The sequence below is a fragment of the Anopheles merus genome, chromosome 3R, assembly GCF_017562075.2.
Source record: "Anopheles merus strain MAF chromosome 3R, AmerM5.1, whole genome shotgun sequence".
Taxonomy (NCBI): Eukaryota; Metazoa; Arthropoda; class Insecta; order Diptera; family Culicidae; genus Anopheles; species Anopheles merus.
In genome coordinates this window covers 7,874,590-7,901,433 of record NC_054084.1, presented here as the reverse complement: position 1 = coordinate 7,901,433, position 26,844 = coordinate 7,874,590, and the positions used below count along the sequence as shown (strand labels likewise).

Sequence of the window (26,844 nt, the reverse complement as noted above, 5' to 3'; positions counted from 1 at the left end):
TAATCAACTTCTATTTCCGATCTATGACAAATCGCAAGAAAATGAATAAAAAAAAAAGAAAGAAAAACATTTAAAACAAAACGAGCGTCTCGTGTTCTTTCCTTTTAACTCACGTTTATCACAAACCTAAAGCATCACAGGGCACACAGAGCAAAGCTACAATAATGTATCGTACATTTATTTATAATTTTCCTTTATCCTCTTTTCTTTTGCCTTTCAGTTCGCTTGCTCTCTCTCTCTCTCGCTCTCCTACTGCCTTCAGCATTCTGGGGATATTATAATTATTGTTAATAGTATATTTTCCTTTCTTTTACTGCCGCCATACGAATGTGGCACAACAATACGTTGTGCAAATGGGAGAAAAATATAAGCGATCGCCTCTCGGGGGTGTGAAGAGAATTGTTTGTTTTTTTTTTCTTCTATTCTCACTTGTTTGCTCTTTTTCATTCGCCTCTTTGCAGCAGCCAGTTAACATGTGTTACTCTCGTTTAATTTATTTATCCGAATAATAATATATAGCTACATTATGATACGGGTGGCTGTGTGTGTTGAGGGAGGGTATTATTAAGTAGTTTCCATTTCTTACAACCACTCTCTATTTTAATTGTATTAGCTTTTCCTCTTTTCATTCCCCATTGTTGTCCTGTGTCTTTTCTCGTCTCTTACAAGAGTTTCTTTGCACAACGGTACAACCACACACTGTTTGCGCTCTACTTTCTTATTGCTCTTTCTGCTCATCGTACCATCGTCGTGTTTCAACTTGACCATTTTCCATAGTTTGATACAATTTTTAAGTACTATCACTTTTACCACTAACTCATTGGATGAGAATTTTCAAAAAAAAATCAATAAAAAAAAATAGAAAAAGCGCAAACAAAAATGTAATTACTACAAAGATAATTAGAAAGATGAAAGGTGAAACCATACAAAACATCACATAGAAAGAGGAAAACCAAACTAAATAATAACACAAATTCCAGCGCTTACTAGGTTATATTCTGCAAAAGCAAAAAGTCTTACACACAAAAAGTAGTAAGTTGAGAAGGGAAAAAGAAAGGGAAGTTTTAACACATACCATTGCTACTGTGTACGGTGTTGTAAATATGTATTCATGCGCGTCCGTGTCTTCCCAATTTGCTTCTATCTTGCGCTAATAAACGTCACTATTCCGCCTGTAATTCTCCACTTTGCTTTTTGCTCGGGGTTTCTCATTTCGATTGGACGGAAAACACCAGATCCGGTGGCGTGGCCACACTATTTTCTTCTTCATATTTCTACCTTTTTTGAGCTGATCTCACACTCATCACCGCGCACCAGGGAACAATCTCTTTCGCTTTTTTGCCTACCCCATTTTCATTCTTCTCTCTTTCTCTCTTTCTTTGCTCTTTAAGGATGGGATCCTCTCTTTAGCGCACTAGGAACGGGGGAGTATCAGAGTCAGTTGTGTTGTGACGGGGAAGATCACTTGATCGGGGAAGGGTGTACGCGTTCGACTTGTTAATTACACACTACACAGAAACACAGCTTCTTCTTGATTTATGGGGACACATTCACATACACACCACCTTAACTAGTACCATCCGGCGGGTCACCATCATCATCATCATCATCTAGGGTCCATTATCAAGAATACGAATGCGTTTTACAACACGATCAACAATCAAATGCTTCCAAACATTCTTGTAACGCGCGCGACACTACACACCTGCTTGAGCCACACATTAATATGTTTTTTTGTAAGTGTTTCATGCTTAATTTCACTTGCACTTGTTTTAGTAGCGGGTTCCTATAAGTAGATGTATATTGTGTTGGTTGCTTGGTTGGTTGACTGGAGTGCGGTGTTGTGTGGTTGATATTTTTATACTATTGTATATGTTTCCCTAAAAGTGTTCAAAGTATTGCCTACGTTAACTCTTTCCAGTTTCCATATATCTTATCTCTTCCTTTGCCCCCTCCTCTAAAGCTTATGAGTTCCTCGTTTTTTTGTTTTGCTACTCGCGTTGGAGCAATCCTTTTCTCGCGTTTTCTTCCGTTAGCGTAACAGCGCGCTGGTTATGAATTACCGTACAAGCTATGATGTGAGAGGCGTTTTGATGTCTTTTACACTTGGCTTCCCCTACAACATTACCAAACACATAGCATTCAGAGGGAGCACGCGGCATCAGCAGTGGAGAATTAGTTTAGTAAGATACCGTGCAGTAAAACCTTTCCTTAGTTTGATACAATTATCGCGTTTTACACTGCCCTCCATGCCTTTTTTTCTACTATTATTATGCACAGCAAAAATCGGTATATACAAACGCATAATGCATAATGTTCGCACCACACACACTTACACACTCTCGCTAACAGAACAATCACATTCAAGCCAAACACACGTTCGCTTATGCGAAACACATTCACTCCCATTCTTTATCATTCTTCTTTATATTACTAGCTATCTGTCCGGGACGGGGCAGCATAATGTCCCAAACGAAGCAGCTTTTTTTTCTGGCCTGGAATAATACAATTGCTCAGTGAAAGAATGGAGAGGTGTATTGGGGACGTGAATCGAAAGACAAATTAATTTCCATTCCCTGCCGCATTTGAGTATAGCTCTCTCTCTTTGCGAACCTTCCTATGTTTCTTATCGCCCCGCACTGATTTGTTGACACTTTGTTCTGCAATTGCTTTCTAAACAGTGGATCCCGATTTACGATTTAGCAGGAAGTGGGTGACCGACACCCTGAGGAAGTAGTAGTGGAAAGTGATGGCTTCCTTGCAGAGCATGGTAAATCTAATCCCTCTTCCTCCTTCTCCGCTTCTCTCTTCATCCCATTATCCATTGCATTACAAACAAAACCAAAGCTTACGGGTCGACTAAACTAAAATCAATGGATGGAAGAGTTGAGTCCAAAATGAGATAAAAACCTTTGCTTTCTTTTATAAGCTACTACAAATCTATACAATTGAAGCTAGTACATAGACGTGCCTGTGACGTCAGACACCTTTTCACGCAACAAAAATAACACAAAATAAACATAAATTAAGCTCTTGGACATTGAAAGACACACACCCAGCCCCTTCGCGAGTAAAGGGACCCGCTTGTGGTGCGGAAAACGTATTGCAAATAGAAACAGCAGAGAGTAAGAGAGGGAGAGAGAGAATACTTAATTAAACACCGGCGGGCAGTAGCAACAGTGGCTTGGCTGCTGCTGTTGGTGCCGTTGCTGGATGCTGCAACGCTGCTGGTGCCGTCGTTTCGGTGTACCGGGAGTTGTTTGCGTTTGCGTCTCATTCGGTAGGTTCCTCCGGGAAGCCGGATACCTCGGTTTGCTCCTGCACCGGGTTGCCGTCCGACTGGTACGATATTCGAAGACGCATTCTTAGCGTTGCCTGTACCGTAAAAGAATGCGCAATCAATTAGTAATTAATTAAAAGGACTTGTTTTGCAGGGCTTCATTACCTTAGCTGTGCTAGTAACACGCATTTCCTGCGTTATCGTTCCACCGGGTGGTAACGTAGAGCCCGATGGGGAGAGCATCTGCAGGGAGAAGCTTCTCGGAACGGCCGCCTTTAAAGTAGAGAGAACAAAGCATTAATAAGATAAACAGTTTCGATGATTAAATGAAGTTGAATGCAAGTCTTACTTGGAAAAGATACTGCTCGAGGGTGGTGAGCGAATTGTTGGTCGCCGTCATCAGGATCTGCAATGCACCGCCCGTATGCTTCGCGGACAGTTGCACCAGGATACCATTTTTATCCAGCGCCGTCAGCAGTTTGGCATGTTCCTGCAAAAATACAAAAGCAATATTATGTTACCTTTTTGAACAAAACTCTCTCATTGCCAAACAATACGTACATCGTTGTTGTTGATAACTGCCGCCGAAAAATCGCTAAACAAACTGCCGGTCGTGCCGTTCGTACTCACGAGCCCCGTCGGTGACGTGGGGCTGGCAAGGCTGCCCAGTCCACTGCCGAGCGGCGAGCCCAGCCCCGGCAGCATCGCCGGCATCGTCGTTGGCATCGTCGTTGGCGACAGGTTGGAGTTTAGCAGATTGTCGAGCCCACCGAAGGAGGAAGAGTTGGCCAGCAGGTTCGGTCCGCCGGTACCGTTCTTGATGCTATTGTCATTCAGGCTGTTCAAATCGAGCCCGATACCGCCGAGCACCGGTGTGCTGGCGCCGAGCGACGAATTGACAGCGGCCGGCGGTGTGCTGGCCGGCATATCGAGACTGCCGAGCAGATCGAGCAGATCCTGATTGTTGCCGGTCGTGGGGGGTAGCGGTGCACCGCCGACCCCCGATTTGCCGTTCGTGGTGGCGGTTGTGCTGCCGGAAATGAGCACATCGGCGGTCGGCGTCAGGGCCAGCCCATCGATCGGATCGTCCCCTCCACCGAGCAAATCGAGCAGAGCGCGCTGAAAAGGAAAAGTTTATTAAAATAAAACCCTTTTTCGATTGAAAGCCAAATCGCACTGCTTACCGAATCCGATCCCATCTTGCCAACTATACCACCGGAGGTGTTGATCATCAGGGAGGAGTCGCCATCATCGCCACCCTCGATCAGGTCGATGGTGGGTTGCTGATCGTCAAAACCACCGCCCTCAGCGTCCGTGCCATTTGGAAGCGTTTTCTGTATCTTCGGCATCTTCTCGAGCAGCGCCGGCCGCAGATGGCTGTAGTCACGGAAGAGCTGCGCAAACTCGACGCCTCGCTGCTGCAGATCGATGTTCAGATGGGAACCGAACGCTTCGATCATTTGCTTCACGCGTGTCTCTCTGTAATAGGTGCAAAACAAACCCCAATTAGAGACACACTTTTCCAGTAGTTACACCTTGACACACTTTTGTACTTACTCTTCCTTCGTGCGGATGCGTGTGCTCAGCTTGGCCAGCGACACCAGCGCGTACTGTTTCGTCGTCGTCGAAACCGAGGTAGACCAGAGCAGCCGCTGATAGATATCGACCAGCTGATGTTCTGCAGGGATTTCAACATCTTTGCGTGTTTAAAGTTCGGACATACAGACAGACATACACGTGGTGGTGGTGGTGAGGGATGGTGATGAGGACAAGCAATACCAGTACCGGCGTGAATCGGGGAACACGAACACGAGGGAGAGAGAGAGAGAAAACACAAAACAAATGCTACAGGATCTGGACCAACTACAAATTGCATCGATTCACAAGGACATCAGCGTGACTATGGTCTGCTACGTCTAAACAATGCCGAGGGGTCACACACTGCAGTAGGACTCATTACAGAAGCAAGTGCAAATACTATCCGCCACCAGGCTGCTTTGCTGATGCATCCGTCGGACATCATCCTTCTCGCACACTGCACCTACCTTCGATTCTTTCCGAGCTGAGCAACAGATCGCCATACTCTCCGATCGTCCACACGGCCACCTGCAGCAGCGGCTGTTTTTCCTCCGAGTTGGCCACATTGTGCACCGAGCTCCAGAGACGCAGCCCGATGTACGCCTGCTCCTCCGGGGGACTGTTGAGAATGAGATGAATCGTAGACGACACCACGTCATCGCGCACATAATTGCCAGCCTGCCGAAAAAAGCAAACATTGTATCAGTAAAAAACCCTTCAGCGAACCTTCCCTTCAAAATGAACTCACCGCTATCAGCACGCTGAGCAGCGTGTCCAACCGCCAGCGGATCGAGGTGGCGTACCGCTCCGCCACGTGCACCATGCGGCTGCTGCACTGCGCCTTAAACTCCGGGTCCGCCTTCTCGAGAAACACGAGCAGCTCCTTCGACATGGCGCGTATGTTTTGCGAGTTGATCAGCGCAAACGAGAGCTCCATCGCTCGCCGCCTGATCGAAACGTCCGGATCCTTCAGGCACTCCAGTATCGTGGTGCGGTGCCGCTGCACCGCCGAGATGTCCGCGTGCACCGTCCGCAGCAGCGTGTTCAGCGCGACGTACCGGATGTTCTTGTCGCTGTTCAGCAGGAACCGGCCGAGTATGTTAACCGCCAGCACACGAAGGCCACCTTCGGATCTGATTTTTTGGAGCAGGGAATAGACGAGATGTAAGCTAATAGTTTGTATAAAAGGTAGACCTGGTAGCTTCCAAACGCCTTACTTGATATCCATAATGGAAAGCACCGTCTCGTAGAGGATAGTGTTGCCCACGTTTTTGCTCGTCTCCGTGTTGGTTGCCACCTGTGCCAGTATGTCGTTCATCGCTTCCGACGCGTCCGGATCGTTGTGTCCGAGGATTCTTAGCAGACGCAAGATTTTCACCTACAACACAAAGGGGAACGATGGAAGGAGAAAAGAGATTTAAATCAGAGACACACAGCCAATCGTAACTCAGTTTACTGATGCTTACCTGCAGGAATGGATCACTAACGCCGCTCACGTCGTGCTCAGGCGAGTAGCCAGCCAGTATCAGATTTTTCAGGATTCGCACCAGATTCGGCACAATCTGCAGCCAGTCACACAGCCGCAAAAAGGACGTGTGAAAGAGAAACAACAGGCAAAAGATACAAAAAAACATGGAATACGTTAGCGTGAAACTGTGAATTGCACTTCCAGTGGGTGAGGGGACAGATGGGGATAGACATATCGAGTGGTCCACAACCAGCGTGAAGAAACGTCCCTCGAGGGTGGAGAGAATAAGTTCCGGAAAAAGGATTGCGCTTTTTGCTTCCCTGCCGATTCCGATTGCCACCAGACAAAAGATGCACCAACTTTTACGTTCTCGAAAAAGGAGAGAAGGTGTGCTATGCCTGCGAAGAAGTCATCCCCATGGCATTGGGAGGAAAAACAATCACTGTGTGCCGTCGTCGTCGTCGTCGTTTCGTTTCCAGGAACTAGGTTTGGAGGGGTTGTTTTTTTGCTCCCGGTTTTTTGAATTTAACTGCCATCATCCTTCTTTCTTTGTTTTAGCGAAAGTGTAGAGGGATGATGCAGGTGTAAGGGATAAAGGACAGATACACACACACATATATATGACGACATAGAGAGAAGCAATCATACACACAAACGGGCACGGGAACGAGAACAACGTGAAGGTGGTGAGTCGGTCGGGATGTAGCCATGGCGCTTGGGATGAAGCTACACCGTGGGCAGAGGCATGAAGACATTTTGATGCTAGGTTGGGTAATGAATTTTTATAGCATATTGCACACATAGTACCACCGCGAAAATGATTCGTTTCGAGTGAGAGAAAAGGGATGAAAATGAATGTGCTTTAAAGGGATTGAGCAATTCATTCTCGTGGAATAGGATGCTGTTATTGATTGGACGCCATATTCCATGCGAGTTATCCTTCTGTATTGCCAGTGTGTTAAGTTTAGGTTTAGAAATACATTTTTGTTTATTATTTATTGATTTTTATCATAAACCTAAACCAAATGATCAACTTTAACAGGCAAGAAATGGAGTAGTTTTGTGTGTTTTCAATAAAATATCTCACAAAATGAAACAAAAACTAGTACAGCCTACACTTAATAGAAGCATCAATAAACATTAGAGCACGTCAGGCCGACACACGCCTTAAATTAGCAAACAAAACAAGAATCAAAGCATAATGACGATGCACCTAGCATATTGCCTAGGGATGGAGATGCATTAGAGCTTTCAGAGGAGCGGCAGAAACATGAATAAATCATGCCCGAAAGCGTATATAGTGTACACACAGAAACACAGAAACTATTGGCTCATGCACATGATCATGGGGAAGCTGCGAGGAGGAGCAAGGGTCACGGGAAACACACGCCATCGAATTTAAAATCAAGTCACAGAGAATAACACAAAAATTCAAGCCCCCAAAAAAAGCTCCACCGAACCACTCCACAGCCACTCAGAAGGACCAAAAGCGGCTGTGAAAAGCGAACAGTTGGGAGGGAAAAAAGGCATACAAACACTCACACACATACACACCCAGCGAGAAAAGCACAACCTCGTGTGTCCCAGGGGCAGCAGACGATGCCGAGCGATGGACAACATATAACGAGGCGAATGGTCGTCGGCGAGGATTTTTGCCACCCTGTCGGACACACCGCCGGTGGTAAACGTTCGAACCGCCTTTCTCCCCGTCGTTGCAGCACCGCCTTGTATGCATTTGCATTGGATGGGAATGATGAATATTTTAGAGCCCTGTTTCTCTAGGCACCTGGGTGTATGAAAAGTGAGACGATTCGAAACGATACTGGGACGGAAGACAGCACACACACAACATGCCATTCGAGGCTGGTTTTATGAATTTCCCTTCTCCATGCTTCTTGTGCGAAGAACGGAATTGGCATGCAATTGAGCTGCTGCTGCCATTTGGTGGTGAAGCGGACATACTCGGGCATTAGTAAAATGGGCTGAAGTGTGTGGAGAGCTAGGGGTGGCGCACTAGACACCCTACTAACACTCGGTTTGATTGATTGGCGTGGCGGGCAGTGGTGTATCAGTTATGAACCATTATTGAGCGTGTGCATAGGATTGAAAGCCACGCCACTTTTTAATGGATTTTTGGTCTAATCTGCATTTAAGTGGCCATGTCGCTGAATCGGTATCATGCAGGAGGAGGATTTCAATAAATAGAAAATAAATCCACTTTAAGGGAATTCTAGCTAAGCGATAAAGTAGTCCAAATTTTCAAAAGAAATAGAGATTCAATTAATTAAAATTAAATTAACATCCCAAAAAGTCCAAACAAAGCTCAACTTTCGACTGCCGAAATGACCACAAAAAAACCACAAAAAAAGGGAAAACTTTTGGAAGCCATCTAAAATTGGAAAACGATAAATAACACCACAAACAAGGATAACAAACAACAGCCGAAGTAGTACAAGGTTACTAATACCCACGGTCCGCGCCGTGCCGTGTCGTTGCGTGCTCTATCGTTTTGCGTGTTGGAGCAGTTCTTCGCTCTCCGGCAGCAGTAACACAGCAGAACAGAAGAAGTGGCAAAGTTTTGTAACTTTTTCGGGCACAGAAAACACACAAAAAAGAGCGCCACCGGAAGAACGGAAGACACTCACAAAGCAAACTTCACGCAAACGCAAACACTTTGTTTTACACATCGTGGCGGTTTGTTGTGGCGGCAGCAGTAATGTCCATCCACAAAGCGTTACTTTATTTGTTGGACGGTACACAGTTTCTGGCGAAACCGAATGTTGGCAACAGTTGATATTTTACGGGTCTGTAATTAACTGCAAGTTCGTTCGCCGGCGTGGGGACAAGACAAATGAAACACAACGAAATAGACAACAAAGCGGGGTTGGTGGTGCGGCGGGCGTTTTGCGCAAACAGCTTATAAAAGTAAAAGATATCATAAATATTACATTACAGTCAAAGTCGTAACAACGAAAGCAGGATAACAACACAACTTACTTACACAACAGTGAATCTATACAAAAACACACATACACACTCAATCGATGCAATAATGATACAGCACAAAAAAGCACAGAAACAGATTGTAGGGGAATTGGTTGGGAGAGGCATTAATGGGGCGCACTTTGGCCAGCTTTCGGTCACAGGAGTAGTAGCTGGTCTTCCTTTATGATACTACACTATATAGGCTTTATGTTTAAAGGGATGATTCAAATTTCCTGCCGGATTTTATTTCTCGGTTTTAAAAGGACCAGGTTCGGTTGTTGAAGTGTTTTTAATACTGGGAGTTGGTTTAAAGAACGGGAAAAAGTATTTAGCGATGTCCTGGAACATTACACCAGTGAAAAATACACTAAACGGATGGAGTAGATGGTTTATAGTTCGAAAGTAGGCAGTTACAGAGGACAATACAGAGAGAGAGAGAGAGAGAGAGAGAAATAGCTATGTAGAGAGATAGTGAGAGAGAGAGAGGGAGCATGGCTAAGATATGTGTGGGGCATTACCTCTTGATTTCCACTATCCTGGCAAGCAATGAGCAAATGGTACGTGGGAAGGGAGGAAGTAACAGCAAGAAAATGGTTAAAATACATAGTATAACGATGTTGCTCGGTTTATTACACCGAACCGTACCCCCGTAGCAATTATGGAATGGAATAAAAGCGCCATTTGTGTACGGCTATTTTTGATCTAGCGAGACACGCATGGCGCATGAAAAATGTACGCAGTAGCTAGCTACGCATCAGCCTCCTCTACGCGCAGCATGGTTCTTGCAGCAACAGGATTTGGCAGTCTGAAGTGACTTTGTTCTTTGAAAGCAATGGCCAATTGGTTCTAATCCAATCCAATATGTGTTTGCCGCCCAAGAGGAGCGTGTGAGCGAAGTTTTAAAAACAAAACGGAAACACAATGTAAACACAAAAAAAATCGAACCCAAAAAAGCCACAAAAGAGAGTACCGAAAGAAAACGCTATTCTCTACACACTCTACTGTTTTAAAATTGCTTTACAGTTTCAGAATGTGGTTGTGAGTGCATATTCTAGAAAAAAAGTGAAAAATTGTGTCAAACATAATCATACGCTTTGTCTATCTAGAGTAAACAACGCTAGTCTAGTTCTATTCTACTACACTACACTACACTGCCCACAAAAACTACGCCCAAAATCGTTGCAAATTGCTTTAAAATCTTTGAAAAATGCTTGTTTGTTGATTGAAAAATACTATACTAGCCAATTTTGTGCCATTTTTTTTCCTTCAACAAATACTCTGCGCGCAATAGCGTTTAATTAAAAACTATTCGAAAACTACGCGAAACAATGCATTGAAATCGTTTTGCTATTTGCCTACACACCGTTGACAAAACAACATTAGAGAAAAATGGCAATAAAAACACAAATACTAATATAAGTACGCGCTCTAATAAAGGGTTCTAATTAAAGAGATGGAGATGCGGACACACCGACAGCTCTATTCATTCCAGATATTAAGGGAAAAAGAATAGCAAAATGTACATTAAAACGTTTCACTCGATTGAGCTACTTTACTATCGCTTAGAGTGTGTAGCACAGCACAGGTTCTATTGGCTAGTGTCACTAATTGCTAAACTAATTTACCAATAAATATCACAAAACTAATCCAACAAAATCAAAACACAGAGAAAAATATAAGAAAAAGAGTGAAAATAATACTTCAAAAGACAAAAACAAAAACTAAACATCATCTTCAAGTGAACCGAAACACAAAAGAGAAGCCCTCCTTTTTTATCTCTAGGGCTCCAGTGTGTGTAGGTGTGCTCGAATAAAAGTGTACACAGTACACGGGTACTGATTTCAGGTGCAGATTAACCGATAAACAGGTGAAACGGCAAGTTCGTTCCGTGGTTTTGTGTGTATAACACCGTAAGCTTGCCAAAGAATAGTCTTACCTTTTTGAAGTGATTCAACGTGTCGGAACTCTTTTCGCACATCTCCGTGATGAGTGTGACGCCAGCGATTAAAATTCCTGTTGAGTAAAAAGGGGGGACAAACACAGAAAAATTAGTCCACAGCAGATAAATTGTCCTTATTCATTGAAAGCAAACGACTTTACAACGATGACAAACGAACGCGCAAGTGGGGGGGTGTGCAAAAACAGGCTCGTAAAAGGTTTCACTTGTCTTAATTAGCCAGCCAGCATATGCGTCCGGCCACTGCCTTTGCGGCGGGGTAGTCGGCGCGCGTTCGCTTCGCTGGTGGCTATTGATTATTGCGTTAGCGTTAGCCAGTGTGGCTACACTACACGTGGCACCGGGTTGGTTTTGCTGACGCTGCACCAGCTAATTTCGCCAACCGTACCGTAATGAATATATCAGCATAAATTACATCCCTCTGTCTGCGATACCGGGAGACTCTCCTGTGACGGTTTCCGTATCGTTTTAGAGCCACACAGCACCAACACGGTGCGATGAGACTTCAGCAGCTTATTACTATCGTTGCTTGAAGGTGTTTATCCCCGCTCTTGGCTTGGCTTGGTTGTTAATTATTGGTGTGGCTTACAGCCGTAAATTGGAGGTACTGGAGCGTTTGTGTAAGACCTTCCAACTACCAGGGAAGTGTCTTAAAATCTAACAATTAAAGCAACATTTAATTCTCTATTTTCTAACCATCATTTGTTAGCAATCATTCACCTACAGCGGAAGCTTTTTCCGTCCTTTTGAATCCTACTCCTATGTACATTCTCCCCAAATTGAACCGTTTGCACCCTCAATTCAGAAATGCATGATGCACACTGCCCCATTTACCGTGATTTTTCTCGTTCAGCAGCGACCGGGTCGCCGGAAGAAAGATTTCCATCAGCTCCGGCACCCGCTTGATGATGCGGAACGCGCACAGGGCGGCCTTTTTCCGGATGTACGCGTTCGGCGAGCGCATTAGCTTTTCCACCTCGCCCGCCAAGTCCCGGGCCATTTCCGGCGACGCGATCGCACCGAGCGTACAGAGTGCCAGCCCCACGACGAACTGTGTTGGACTGTTGAGGTCACTGTAATGGGAACGCACAGAGCGAGAGAGAGAGAGAGAAAGAGAAGGACAGTAAAGATGGGGCCGGGGTACGATGAGTTCCATTCGTGTTACTTACTTCTTCAAACAGTTGGTAATCAGCAGATGGACGTCCTGCCGCTCGTCCAGCAGCAGCATCGCGCCGAGATAGCCGATCCGCTTGTCGGTGAACCGCGGGCTGGCCGTCAGCTTCAGACACTCGAGCTGACCGAAGTGGGCCGGATAGCCGAGCATGTGTATGTACAGCAGCTTGGCAATGTTGCGACACCGCCAGACCGAGTCCTCCTCGCGGAAGGTGCTGCGAATGTAGGCGCACTCGCGGTTCACCACCGCCCGCTCCTCGGCCGCCGTCCGGGCGGCCCGAATCTGTCGGATGAGATCGCGCAGGCGGGTCGGTGTCGGGATCCGTACTACAAGTGGGGGAGAGGAGCGCGAAAGTAATTTAAATGGAATTAGAAGCTTGTTTAGTGCTGCGATTGCTTCTTGAGATGGACGAGATTGCTACTTGAGCTTCAGAGCGAAACGAGTAGATATTGCGATGGCTTTAAAGTAATTTTCATGCTACCCCCTTGCCAGAAAATCATTTTTTAAACATTATCCAATCTTTCTATTAATAGTTTGTGTTGTTCGTTGCGTGCACAAATTATCCAACAGCAGCGGAGGAGCAGGGTCTGTCGTGCTTCCGGACCAGCTGGAGAGAATATTAATTAGCTTCAATCGATACAGCATGAAGCTCGTGTCGGAAGCATAACAAAAAAAAAAGCCACTCCAAACGAGCGGAAGCATAGTTCGATCGTCCGAACCTCTCCTCCCCGTAGTACACAACGAACTTCCGGCGGGCCCGAGCTTTGCTCACCATTCACATTGATTTGATGGAAAATGGTCGCACGATTTAGTTGGAAAATGGTTGTCCCGTCGGCAACGGGGCCGCACCCAGAAATAAAACTAAAATAATAATATCGCTCGGGTCTCGAGAATAATGCTCGTCGTGTGCTGGCCGTGGAGCAGAGCAACATCATGCATGTGTAGTACCGCACCGTGTCATACACCAGTTCAAACCAATCGCGTCCATACAGGGCCGGTTAGGAGGACACAAAAGAAGCAGCATCATTGCAACCATTGCTGGTGCCCTCCCCCTGTTTGATGAAAAGAAACCGCAACCACCGTTTGCAGAAGCTGTTTGGCCGTTTCGGGACCGTTTCGGACCGTTCATTTGGGTTCGTTCATGCATGGCAATGTTTGCTCACCTCGTTCTATCGTTTCGTTGATGGCTTGTCGTATCGTGGCCATGTTAAACGCTGGATTGAACCTAAAAAGAGAGAGAGAGAAAGAAGGTAAAACATACAATTTAAATCAGTATTTATGTAACAGGGAATCGTTGGAGAAGGGGTCATTTTTCGTTTTATTTTTTTAATAGAAGCTTAGTTTCATTGTCCAGAAAAGGTCAACTTTTAATTACTCTCTAACAGGATCGCATGACAAATCACTACTCCTCCGGTGAGGATAAATTAATATGGTATAGAATTCTCATGTGGCTCTGAAAAGCTTCACACTAACGACGTGAAAGACATATCTCGGATGCGGGAAATAATTAGGCAATTATCACCAGGTGATACTATCGACCGACTATCCTGCCACAATCCCTGCCCCTACGGAGCGGCAAGAGTATTATTATCTAACTATTACGTGCCATCATAGCAAGCGGCCAGCATAGACACACAAACGCTCACACACGCCATCACCATCATCATCATCAACATGTGAGCTTAATTCGGTGCTTCATAGATCGTTAGTCTCCTGGAGTTGGCGGAGTGGAATAGAACATCGCTTCTCGGTATACTTCGGCTGTCGTAACACGATACGGAGGTTCATCAAAATGCGTGATAAGTAACATAATATATCGAGTAAAGTGTAGCAACCACGTAAAATATTCTTAGATTACCCCCAGGCTCCTCAGCCCTCTCTAACAGAACCGGAAATGTCACGAACCTTGGCCGTAGCAAAACAGACGAACCAAGAAGCTGTTTTGTCCAATCGAAACCAATCGGAGGCTAATCGTCCTCGCCTTCCAGAGCAACATCATGCTGCTGGGGCTTTGCCTTCCCGCCCGCGTATATCAAAAAACCATTACGGGCACGTGTGAAGGGGGGAAAAAAGCATAATATTGCCATGATAATCATAACCCGTGACGATGTCGTCGATGGTGCAACGAGCCAACGAGCATCGTGTAGCTGTGTGTGCAATAAGACCGATCGATTGGAAGGTGTTCAAGTGGAACACCCGATTGCTTTCCATCAAAGCACCACACACAAATGGATGGATGGATGGTTGACTAAACGTGTTATGTGTGTGTGTTGTGGCCAAAAGGCGATGAGGCGGTGGCGAAGGGTCTAACTCCCTACATGCCCTTCCTACACTGGAAGTTGCTACCGATAGCTGGGAATAAAATAAAAATACACAAAACCCAAAATGCCACACCGCAACGCACACATGAAAGTGTAAGGAAATTGATGCCGATACGCACGAACGAATTGTAAATAAAGGTCCACAAAGGTTCGGTGCCGCTGTAAGCGAAACGCTTTGGAGTATTGTAATAGGAACCTTGCGCCATCTTGGATTCGGCAAGATAGCAACAAATTCCAATGAATTTTGAAACAAGAAGACAAACACAACATCACAACTTTGGTTGCCAAAGGTTGCTCCAAGTAGGCTCTGGAAGGTGTTAACAGTACGGTAAGGTCACGTCATCTCTAGACGACTCCGAAGTTACAAGCTTCAATGTCATTTGGCGTTAGCAGCGTTTTGAAAAAGAACGGTACCAAATTACCGGGACAGTGCAAATAAGTTGAAAAGTGAACATCTTGATTTGAGAAATTAAAAAGAGATCATATTGAAGATAGGTATGAGTGTCATAAAATATAATGGTCATCTTCAAACCCTCCAGGGACTGTTTTGGATTCTACAGCGCACCGCCGGGACTTGTCGAAAAAATGCCAAAAATGAAACGAGCCCTCGCCCCAGGGAACACTCTACCTCCAAAACCAAAGCTGCAAAACCACCTTTCAAGTGTAATGCAATCCACCGGAGGACGGTCCACTGTTTTCCCACAACACCCGAGTCGCTCGTATGAACAATCTCTACCGCAAAGTTGATCTAAGATTATGCTCCACTGGGACACCTTTAGCTCTGTCCGCTTACTTAGTCGCCCTACTATCTGTAATCCCTTTAGGTCACAAGGCCACAAAACAACACACACTAGACTGAAGAGGGCTTGCCGAGCTCTGCTTCACCCCCCTCGTGTCCTTTGGAGTTGTTAGAAGAGGGCACAGGACGACGAGCTAGGCGAATTTTAATCACGAATCACCTGACCACCGGTTCGTCCCAGCAAAACCCAACGCCGACGTCACGTACGGCACGTAAAATCAAGGTGTGTACGAGACGACGGCGAATGACGATGCGGTTTGGTTTGGTAGAACACACCAACAATCTGGCCCCAAAAACTAGACCACCCCATGTCATGCCAGGGTAAAATTTCATGATGGCGATGGCGATGGCGATGATGATGATGATGAAGATTATGATCGTGTGGCAAGGCGTCCTGTCCAGCTGGCGTGTTGCCCACCGGCAATTCCGTGCCATTCGGTGTCAATTCATTTTAGCCTAGCTGAAGGAAATGTCCTTACCGACCGGGGCAGCCGGGGTTGAAAGTGGTGTGGGTTTATTAACTTTAAATATTAAATTTTTAGTCGTATCATGCTCCAAAACGAGAGGGCTCTTTTCTGTAACCTTTTTGGCAACTTTGGTAACTGAAGGGAATGGTTTATCTAGTGGATTATCTAACGTGTACCTTGGCACCTGTTAGTTCTAACATCTTCCGGAGAATGTCGCAATATTATTGAGGACATATTTGTCCCTCGTTAGAAGTAATTCTAACGAGATGATTCATTCATCCAATAAACGTCATTAGCACTTCTTCCGCGCGAAACGGGCCTGTGTTTAGTTGTATTGGTTTTAGGGCGTGTTCTAAGCAGCGTGTTGTGGGGCTTTTATAATCAAGCCAGGGAAACAACTGCAACGTTCTACATCATCCACACAAAGTGTAGCTAACATCAACAACTGTCCCCATAATTTGCTTTTGAGAAACAGAAGCGCAATAACTCACGCCTTCCGCAATGATTAAGTAATCGTTTCTTTTTTTATCTCACTCACACGCGATTCTGCTCACGTACGTACTGCACTCACACTAGATAAGGGGGTTGCTCTGCTCGCTCAATCCAAACGGGAATCTGGGCCCATTTTAAAGAATAATTTAAATGTCTTCCCCCCACACGACGATGGGAGTTGGCGGGAAAAGCCTTAAATACATTGCAAAAGCTCAGTGTACAACCAACAACACACATAATCCAACGCAAAGGAAGGGGACAGTCAGTGTTTGTTGCACATTTTAATCCACCTTATACGGCACTCTCCTCTTCTTCCTTGGCTTGTGCATTTAATCAGCTTCCATCCGGCGAACGGGACGGGTTCCGGTGTGGAGAATAAAACCACAAACACACAAAAAACCGGTAGTGCATCTGTTAATGCCTACTTAAGCTGACAACAAGCAAGCCGACCAACTCCAAGCCGGGTGGCAGCTGTGGCGCCATTTCAAAGCTGAGTAGGCCGGGAAATTGGAAGTCGCGGAATAGACAAACACAATACACACACTTGTGTTCATGGGAGGGAAAATTTGTACAGCCCCATACGGATCCATCACCCACTGACAATGATACTAGGTACAATGGTGGCTGGCAGCACAGATGCAACCACGATGGAGTCGACCGAGAGACGCGAAACATTTGAATGACGTTTGCAACTGCGCTACGCTACGAACTGACCTCGGCGAGAAGTTCTATTGTCAAGGACTGTAACGGAGCAGCAGCAGCAGCAGCAGCAGCGGTGTGTATGAGTGAGCGTGTGCTTTACCCTTCCAACAACGTCATTGTGATGTGTGTATCGTGAACTTTTCTTAATGATGTAGTGGTGTGTGTGCCATCGTAACAGCTTTACAGATGATTCGTCATACAATTTTAGAGAAAATGCATTTTAATTTAAAGTTCTACTTTCTGCTGTTAAAACGATGCTCCTCCTGTTCGTCTACATGATTTTCAACAATTTCTGCTCTAATCGTCGACTATAAACGCACATCAGCTGTTGTTGAGAATCATGTAGATGAATTAGCATTAACCATTGGAGAGAACCGAAAAATAAGTGATTTTTGAGGAAACGATTTTATTTTCCCAACCTGACTAGTTTTGTCAATTGTTACTTAACAAATTAGTTCATTGCTGCTACTCGCTTGCGTTACGTGTTATACGCCATGATAATAGTTTTGCGCAAAACAAAACTGCACTTCCCTGCCGTTGTCAGTCATTATTGCGAAGCGATTATCATAACGGACGGAAGCTGCCTGCCGTTCGACTGGCCTGAATGGATGGATTAGGCCACCGTGGTGGGGCGGCCCAGGTGAAGCCAACGATGTGTGTTGCTGCGCACTGCGAGTGCAATGAAGCGTTTGTGTGTGTGGTTTGCGCTGCCCAGATGGTGTGTGCAGTTGGCACACGTTGATATTTCAGTAAGAATTTTCATCCAATAGCAAGAGCTAGAGCCAGTTTCATTTCAGCAACCTTTACCCGCTCAAACGGTGACCTAAATCGTTGCTCCAAAAGGGTTCACGCCCGCTGGAGAATTTATTCTTTTTTCGGATTCGCACAAAATGAGTTCGCGATATTTATGGGACCTTCCCCGCCCTCTCCCCACAGTGAGGGTTCACGTCGAATCTGGGCCAGGCACTAAATCACAACCCGGATAGTTGGGAACACCTAGAAATCCTATCCCTCTAGTGCTCTAACCCGAGTTTGCTCTACTTACCCATGATCGGAGGCATTCATCCTGGCACTTGGGCCCTACAGCCAGCCGTCGTTGTCTAACTTTTCGCACGATGATTAATGCTCTCTCGCTCTCTTCGCCGCGTTTCCGTTCGCGTTTTGCCAGCCTTGGGTGGCAAAACTGGGTGGGCTGCAGGAAGAATTGCAGGTAGTTGTGGTGGAGGATTACGCCGCGAGATCTTTTTCTCAATATCCGTTGTTTCTTTTCGCGCACTTTCACTCACATACACACACGCGCGCACGGAAACGCACTCACAAGCACAAGTAAATAAACGCGGAAATCGTAGAGTAAGACGAAGGCGTATGCTGCAGCCACTGTTGGACACTTGCCACTGAGCGGAAGTGAGCGATTTCGATGCGCCGGTAAATGATAAAGTTGGAGAACGAACCGAAAAGCGTTTGCTTTTCCACCGCGAGGTTCACATGAATGGAAAATCGCGTCTTTCGAAGAAGGCCGATGCGTTTCTAAGACGTTTTGCTGCAACTCTATAAATGTGCATGCGACAGAGGGAGAATGAGAGAGAGAGAGAGATAGGGATGAAGAATTGTACACTTTAAAATCATAACCGAATGAGAGTTTCTTTGCTTTTCATCCAATTCAATTAGAGGTCAGTGCCGCATAATGTTTAATGCACCCCGAGTTGTCCGTTCGTCGCTCTACATGTGTGTGTGTGTCACTAAAAAATGATGGTGATGGTGTTGGACCCCGATGGATCTGTCCCACCCAGACCATTAATTGGAGTGGCCTTCTTAGATTGAAATTTAACGACAGCACTGTGCAGCAATTCAATTTATGCTGGATGGACTTTACACACTACCCTCCGTACCAACCAATTGCAGGAGCATCAGTATTTACTGTCAATTAAACTCTTACAGGAAGATTTGTAAATAACCGAAGGAATGAATCTATAAAGAAAGTTGTTATAACTTTCTTATTCACAGAGTTTCCAGGAGTTCTCAAAGCTGTGGGACACTTGAGTGATTCTTTCTTACGAGAAATGAACTTAATGTAAAGGGGATTCCAATTCCATGGTTTCCAATTGGATTTCTCCAATAAGGGTGCTGTAGAGTCCAAATGTCATCCAATGAAGTTCACTTCCAATAACAAAGAATCAAGGAAGTGTCCCACAATCATGAGAACCCTTGGAAAACCCTGTAGTATCAGTTTAGTTTAAAATGTACTTAAAAGAAAAGGTTTGGTTGTTTGTTTATCCAAAGAGTTGCTTCAAAATGTCTTTGATCAAAGGAAAGATATGCAAATTCAAACTTCAACTCTTCCTTGAGTCGACAAACCATCTGTGCCATCTGTCGCCTCGTGCTCTTGCAATTCGTGTTATGATTGAATTATATTCCCCCCTGTCCATATTCGTAAGCTTCCTCCTGCCCAAATTATATTTACTCAACACTCGAAACTGCTGTGCCGCTCAAATGACGTCAGACGGCGGCTGCTGTAAATGAGCCCTCCCTTGCCCTGCATTCGCACCCTGTCCCTGCACAGTCTTTGTTAACCACCGTTAAGGTGACACGTTTCGCACATCAACCGACAAGTCCGGGCGGGAGCCGACAGACTGAAATCATAAATCCGTCGCGATCGCTGCAACACACAATTTGAGCTGCATTTCGTGGGCCCTGCATTGGTACTGGGGGATTTGGTGGAAAATGGGATCGTTGGTTTCGTTTCTTTTCCGATGCCCACACACTACCACAACACGCGGCACACTTATGCACACCACACAGCCAGATGTGGATTTTAATACACACGTGAAGCAAAAACGGGGTAGGCGGCGATGCGTTCTGTCGGTGGGCCAAATGCGACTGTCGTTGTGTCACTTCGCTTTCATTAGCGCCTTCGAAAGGGGATGATGCGGGATGGTGACCAGTGAAACAGAGTGACGCAAAAAAAAGGGAACCCAAAACCGGACGGCAGCACACCTGTGCGTCATCCTTGCACACACTTGTTCGCACACAACTACACACAGCTCAAACGCACAGACACCACCACCAACCGTTTGGCACTTTAATCCTTTACCCTTCTTTTTTGTTTTAGCATAGTTTGTTGTAGCATTAACGATTTCATAAAGCACACATCCCCGGACACATTACCGGTTGGGAGGATATTGTGTGCACTGTTGCGAGTGCGGGGGGGCTTATGGAAAGCGGATGCCATTCATGTGGAAAAGCACACACATTCCGGCCCTGCGAGGTCAACACACCTCGCTGCCTTCATTGATCCTTTTGTACGGCGTTCCTCGCAAGTAGGCGCAGAAGGGCTGAAGAGGTGTTGTGAGAAGGGCTTATGGAAACAAACATTCAGAACATAAGCCGTACCACTGGCGGTGCCCTGCTGCTGGACAGGCAAGTAGGCTTTGACAGTGCACACACACACACGCGCACATGCGCGCATACCAACACACACATACACACACAAACACGTCAGCACGGTAATTCTTTCCACGCACGGAGCCTGTCTTAATTTGGAGCGTTTTCTGCTGCCTTCCTCCCGTCTGGTGAGCTTTTTTTTCCAGCCCCCACTACTCTCCCCAAAAAGGGAAGCCTCATTTCCGAGGGATGCTTCTGGAAGTGTGCTGCTCTGGTCAATTAAGTGACCTGTTTGCCACTGCTGCTACACTTCCAGGAAGGTTTGCACTGTTGCCATTTCGCACACACACACACACACAATCCGACTTGAACCCACCGGACAACCGAGATGATGACCCCGAGCAGAGCAATCGTTTGCACCGTTTTCTTTACGTTTTGGATTTGCCACACTTACACACTGCCTCCTCCACACTGTTGGCCACTGGAGCTGGGCGCTTATTCAACTCTCCCTCTCTCGATCGGCACGGCACACACACACTTCTGCCAGCAAAGCCCGTGCAGGCCCGAATCGCGGCCACCTGGGACAGCCTGGATGCGTTGAGCCAAAAAGGTGGAGCTTTCCTGCCACAGCCAGAGACACCGATCTTTTTTGGCAAAAGTCCACGCAAACACACGAGACGAAGACAGAAAAAATGGGTTTCGTTTTTCCTTTCTGCTCGTTTTGACTTTCTCCCTTGCGTGCGAGCGAGTACGGCTGGGCGGGACGGGTTCGTACACTGCTGGCCGAACGGTTGTCAGTTTGACAGTTGGGGCAGGGTGTCTGTTGACCGCTGCAAACAAATGGAATTGCTTTTCGTGAATAAAAAACTTTTATTATACATTTTAATTTTGTTTACATGAGGATATTATGATGCCAATAGCAATGGAATGCGATATTATTCAACAGCTAGTGATAAACGGTGTGTAAATTGCTTAAAATTAGCTAAGAGAACGACGCTGATTTGTATTCTTTTGTCTTAATTTATGCTGGGCATGCATCCCACATGCACCAACCTGCTGGTTTTTCCAGATGATGATTTTTCGATGACGTTGAATGACAGCTGTTGGCACATGTGACGCCTCCGCGGACAACGACGTAGCAAAACTAATGACATTTTGTGGAATATTTTCGGATAATTTTACTGTGAACTTAATAAAAATAAGTTTTGTAGAATATGCTTAGATTTTAGAATAAGTCAGATGCTTAAAAATGCAGTAAATATTGTATGATAACCATCTATACAATTTGATCTAGAGCAATATTTTGAAATGGCCGTTGCATACTGAAGCACAACATAAACAAAATTACATTTTTAATTCTTCCTCGAATGAATATCTTTCACAGACTTTTATTTCTTTTTATACGAGTTAATATCTCAAGACATGCGTTTTTCTGTAGTCTATACAAGTTAGAGTAAAGATTTATCATGAAAAAGTTACACAAAAGATTGAATATTTGAGCCCTTTCAGGTAGACAAAATGGATTTTCTTTCTCAAAATTGATTGCGATGAGGCTGGAATCAAAATTCTATATTTTTCTCTATCTACGAAGACATTCTCGTTGACCAAAACCAGATTTGTTCGTTGTTATGAAGAATGATCAACGTACATTGATCAGTTGCTGAAAGACTCTCGCTCATAAGAAGCTGTCTGCTGGGAATTATAAATAAGCAACGCACAAGACTCGGCCCTTTAGATTGGTTGGTTTGGAAACGTTTCCGTTTATTGGTATTAAACGAGCATTAAGAAAGCACTTAAGGGTTAAGTCGTTTCATGAATCCGATCGATAACGATGATCGTATGTTTCTTTTCTTTGTTTTTTATTCGTTAGTGTGTTTATCCATGGGAGAGTACACAAATCAGCTTTATCATCATCATCGACCAAAGCACCTTTCAAGCTGATGCGATGTAGTAAAGTAAACTTAAGAGCAAGAGAAAAGCAAGGATTCTCCCAAGACATATGTGTGTTAGGTGTGTAGGGTGGTGTTTGATTGAATGAACGTAAAATAGATGCGTGCGCGCTAATGCGTGTGCGAAATACATAAAGGAATCTTTTGATCATAGAAACGCGCTGCCCTTCCGCTCTAATGATCCGCCGGGGTTCGCACGTCATCGATCTTGAGAATCATCTTGACGAGCTGGGTGGCGAGCACGATCTGCTGCTTCTTCGAGTGCAGCGATTCGATCACGTGATGTTCCTTCATGTCCGAGTTGCCGGTCAGCATGCAGTCCACGCCGAACGTCGAGCTGTTCTCCGTGCCCTGGCGTGCCTTCAGCTCGGACAGCGTTTCGATCGGCGACAGGCCACTGTTCTCCGCCAGCGCCAGCGGGATCGACTCCAGCGCAACGCTGAACGCACGGAACGCGTACTGCTCCAGCGTCGAGAGTTGATCCGCCTCGCGGGCCACCGCCAGCGAGCAGCTAATTTCCGCCGCACCACCACCGTACACGATGCGCGAGTCACGGATCAGCGAACGCACCACGCACAGCGCATCGTGGATGGAGCGTTTCGCTTCCGCCGTGACCATCTGGTTGCCGCCGCGGATCAGCACCGTCACGGCGCGCGTGTTCAAACAATCCTCAATCACCAGCATCTTGTCCTTGGTCGTGCCGAAGCTGAGCTCGCGCACCACACCCGCCGTACCGAGCTTGTCCGGCGACAGTTCCTCGAACCGCGGCACGATGCGGCCACCGGTCGCGATCGCAATCAGCTCGATTTCCGGTCCACCGACCCAGCGGACGGCGGGCAGCTGCTGCTGGAGCAGCAGATGGTTCGCCTCGTCGTCGAAGCCCCACTGGCAGATGGCGAGCGTTGCGCCCGCATCCTTCACCTGCTTCACCATCTGCAGGAACTTCTCCTGCTCGTACTCGCGCAGCTTGCGGTAGTCGTCGGCCGACGTGACGTCCAGCTTATGCTTGGTCTTGGGCTTCGGCGGCTCGAACGGGCAGGTCAGGATCGCCAGCTTCACGTCCTTCAGCACGGTCGGCATCTGCGAGTGGCTCATCGTCTTGTCCACCACCACGCCCTTCACCAGGCAGGTGTCCTCCATCCGGCCGCCCACCTTGCACTCCAGCTTGATCAGCTCGAAGTTGACGTCCTTCTTCTCCAGGTCGGCCACCGTCAGCACGGCATCGACCGCAATCTCGGCCATCTGTCGGTGGCACTTGTTCACGATCTTGCTGCCGAGCGTCGTCATGGCGACGCGGATCAGCGGTTCCTTGTTGTCGCGCGACACCGGGAACGGGTGCGCGATCGTGTCCAGATGCTTCACCGCGCACTGGGCCGCGAGCTCGAACCCGTCCGCGATACGGATCGGATGGATGCCCCGGTCGAGCAGGGATTCGGCCTGTTCGAGCAGGGCACCGGCCAGCACCACCACACCGGTCGTACCGTCGCCGATCTCGTCGTCCTGCGATTGGCTGAGCTGCACCATCAGCTTGCCGATTTCGTGATCGACATCCATCAGCTTCATGATGGTGGCACCGTCGTTCGTGACCGTGACCTCACCGTCCCCGCTGACCATCATCTTGTCCAGACCCTTCGGTCCGAGCGACGAACGGATGATCGAGGCAATCTGCTTCGCTGCCAAGATGTGACTCTGCGGGAGCGTAGGTGCGTAGGTTTGCGAACGAGAAAGAGAGAAAAGCAAACAAAGTGAGGTTAGGTGTGCGGTGCGGTATTCCGGCTGTGTACCGAAAATGGAATTGTGCAATGAAAACGACCACAAATGGAACGCTTTGGGTGAGCAATCGGACGATATGATGGGAAAATTCAATTGATTTGTGGAAAATGCCGGAAAATGGGCATAAACCTGCTAACAAGAGCATGTTCCCAACAATGGAAGAATCGGTGGTCACGGGATGATTCATTGACGAAAGAGGAAGCAACAGTTGGGGCGAACCTTACCTTGATGGCCTCATTGCCGGTCAGCCGCTTCTGGTTCTCCTGGTCCCGGAGCACGATGAACGGACGCCCGTATTCGTCACAGGCAAACGTTCCCGGTAAGGACATCATCTTGACCGATTTTCTGCGCTACACGCACACTGCAGGGAAGAGAAACAAGAGGAACGGTAACGGTAATTGTTAGAACCACGAGGTTTCGAAGCTTAGTTGAAGCGCACGCGAGCTAGCAAAAGGAAAACTAACGAACCGAGAACAAAACCGAAGGTGAGTCACTCTTTTTTGGAGGAAATGAAAAACGAATTTTCTTTCCGGCAAAAAAACAGAGTGTGGTCGTCTGTCTGCTTGCCTGCCTGCCTGTTTCTGCTTTGTGGTTCGCGTGTTTCTTTCTTATTTTTCTCTTTGGCATGAAATGACAGATAGTTGTGCATGGCAAGGGTTTTTGACGTTCAAAAATAGCTGCATCTCGCTCATTTTTTCTAGCCATCCTTTGCTCTCTGAAAGTGTTCGTTTCGAGGTGCGATTTTGGGTAAAAGAACGTTACATTGGAGAAGCGTTACATTCCTTAATTTTGTCACCCACGTGGCCGACCAGTGTACATAAGTGAAATAAAAAATATTTAAAATTGCGATGAAAAAAGATAAATTGCTTTACGATAGTTCGATATCAACGAACTTAAAGTTTTAAATTACAAGTAAAACAATGTTTTAATATTTTTCATTGTTGCACTATTGTTTGTGAAAAATAGTTTTAAAGTAGAAAGTTCGTAAACATCCTTAAAGCTTTTAATTGAAGTAACATTTCCAATGAGTAGAAAATATAAAATGAAGAAAATATATATATAAATAAATTTAATATATGAAACTTAATTATTACGTGTTCAATTTATGTTTCCAGCCATTTGGAATAAAAATTACCTTAGGGCTCCACTTTAAAGCGATTACTGGGGTTGATTTATATTTTTAAACAATTACATTATTTTGTTTTATCAATAAGTTTGTACAAATGTTCAAGTGATTCAGTTCATTCGAAAATCAACACAACTGCCATCCCGCTCGAGCCTCGCATTCCATCTCGCTCTCGTCGCCCCCTTTTCGAAGATGATGACGATTTGACAGCTAGTGGGGATGGCCAGAAAAAGAAAAAAAAAAACAAAAACCTCGCAGTGCATTAAAAAAGCGACACACACTAACTCGCCTATCGGTGAAATTGGGAGGCAGGTTTTTTCGCTCTATTGTTTTCCGATTCGTTGTTGCGTGCGGTCGCACCGTGTGTGAGTGTGTGTGGGCCGTGAAGATGAGCACAACACACTGCATTCCATAGAGCGATTCGGGCGAATGGTGAGTTTTTGTGTGTGTGCCTGTGACCCTTTTGTGCAGTGTGAAATCTCCCCCTTTTTGGCTGCTCCAGAATACGGGCCGAAAGAATTCTCGCAAGGGCAGCGGCGCCACAGGCAGAAGCAGCGCGGCATAGAAGCAAAAGTGTGAATCAGTAAAGAGTTGGTGGGGCAGAAGGGGGGAGGGGGATGAGAGCAGCATCAGGAGGAAGGGGAGGAGAGTGCAATGTATCAAGGTTTTCGGTCGTTTCGGCGGTAGTCCGGAAGGAAAAACGGAACTGCTCCGCTGGTCGGTTTCGGGAAATGTCAAGTGGAAAAATCAGTCTCCCCGCGTCTTCCTTTCTCCCCCCGCGTGTGTGGAAAGTATTTTTCAGTGTATCTTTGTGTGTGTGTGAGTGTGTGTGTGTGTGTGAGTGTGCGTGGTGTGTGCCGAAAGGCGAAGGAAACTTCTTGCTTGCGGCGATTTCCCCCGGAATTTGGAGGGCAAATGTGTGTGTGTGCGCGCGTTTGCGTGCGTGCGTGCGTGGGTTGCTCAATGGATGATAGTGCTGTGCGTGTTTGATTATTGTCGGCGGGTAGAGTAGTGTGCGGGCGCACAGAATGTGTGTGCGTGTGGAAGAATTTAGTGTTTTTTTTCCTTTCCCGTTCCACACAATCAATTTTTTGGCCAAACCGATCCGACAGAGTGCGGCGATGTGACCGTGACTGTGCGTGTGTTTGTGTGCGCGTGTGCCCATCGTGCGGAAGATTGCATATTATTTCCTCGTCGTAATCCCCCCCCCCCTCTCCCTCTGCTTATTCCACCCAGTGTTGTTGGTTGCCAGGGATGATGGACGGTGAAGATGTGACGTTGATGGTAGTGTGGTTTTGCGTGAAGGGGAATGGTTCGTTTTCCAGTGTTTACTGTGTTGGTACGGAAGCGCAAAAGTGCTCCAGTGCGTGTGTTTGATAGTATGGAGCAGCA

The 26,844-nt window shown here is 46.3% G+C and overlaps 3 protein-coding genes across 12 annotated transcripts in view; 1 reads left to right on the top strand and 2 right to left on the bottom strand.

Moving 5' to 3' along the window:
* Positions 1-157: 157 nt before the first annotated feature.
* LOC121598039 (AP-1 complex subunit gamma-1) lies at positions 158-21,373 on the bottom strand. 6 transcript variants are annotated; one of them, XM_041924534.1, is made up of 17 exons: positions 21,037-21,373; positions 18,269-18,771; positions 13,606-13,667; positions 12,438-12,768; positions 12,103-12,341; positions 11,248-11,324; positions 9,830-9,847; positions 6,325-6,420; positions 6,076-6,236; positions 5,607-5,991; positions 5,326-5,536; positions 4,838-4,976; positions 4,465-4,759; positions 3,842-4,399; positions 3,630-3,770; positions 3,446-3,553; positions 158-3,375 (listed from the first exon to the last, which is right to left on the bottom strand). In XM_041924534.1, the coding sequence occupies exons 2-17, from the start codon at positions 18,286-18,288 to the stop codon at positions 3,274-3,276; spliced, it is 2,943 nt and encodes a 980-aa protein (XP_041780468.1). In that variant the 5' UTR covers positions 18,289-18,771; positions 21,037-21,373; the 3' UTR covers positions 158-3,273. The 6 variants fall into 6 exon arrangements, with proteins under 6 accessions (XP_041780468.1, XP_041780466.1, XP_041780470.1 ...); XM_041924532.1 differs by having other exon boundaries at positions 21,059-21,373; XM_041924536.1 differs by having other exon boundaries at positions 4,838-4,958; positions 21,059-21,373.
* Positions 21,374-22,344: 971 nt separating this feature from the next.
* On the bottom strand, positions 22,345-24,941 carry LOC121596922 (T-complex protein 1 subunit epsilon). Its single transcript, XM_041922315.1, has 3 exons — positions 24,795-24,941; positions 24,551-24,687; positions 22,345-24,242 (listed from the first exon to the last, which is right to left on the bottom strand). Exons 2-3 carry the CDS (start codon positions 24,656-24,658, stop codon positions 22,728-22,730), a joined length of 1,623 nt encoding a protein of 540 aa, XP_041778249.1. The 5' UTR covers positions 24,659-24,687; positions 24,795-24,941; the 3' UTR covers positions 22,345-22,727.
* A 758-nt stretch (positions 24,942-25,699) lies between these two features.
* Positions 25,700-26,844, top strand: part of LOC121597456 (TGF-beta receptor type-1) — an 82,987-nt gene continuing 81,842 nt past the window's right edge. For 4 of the 5 annotated variants that reach the window (XM_041923225.1, XM_041923227.1, XM_041923226.1 and 1 more), the window contains exon 1: positions 25,700-25,884. The gene's annotated coding sequence lies outside the window, so the exon portion shown is untranslated. The other variant, XM_041923223.1, reaches the window with a different exon arrangement.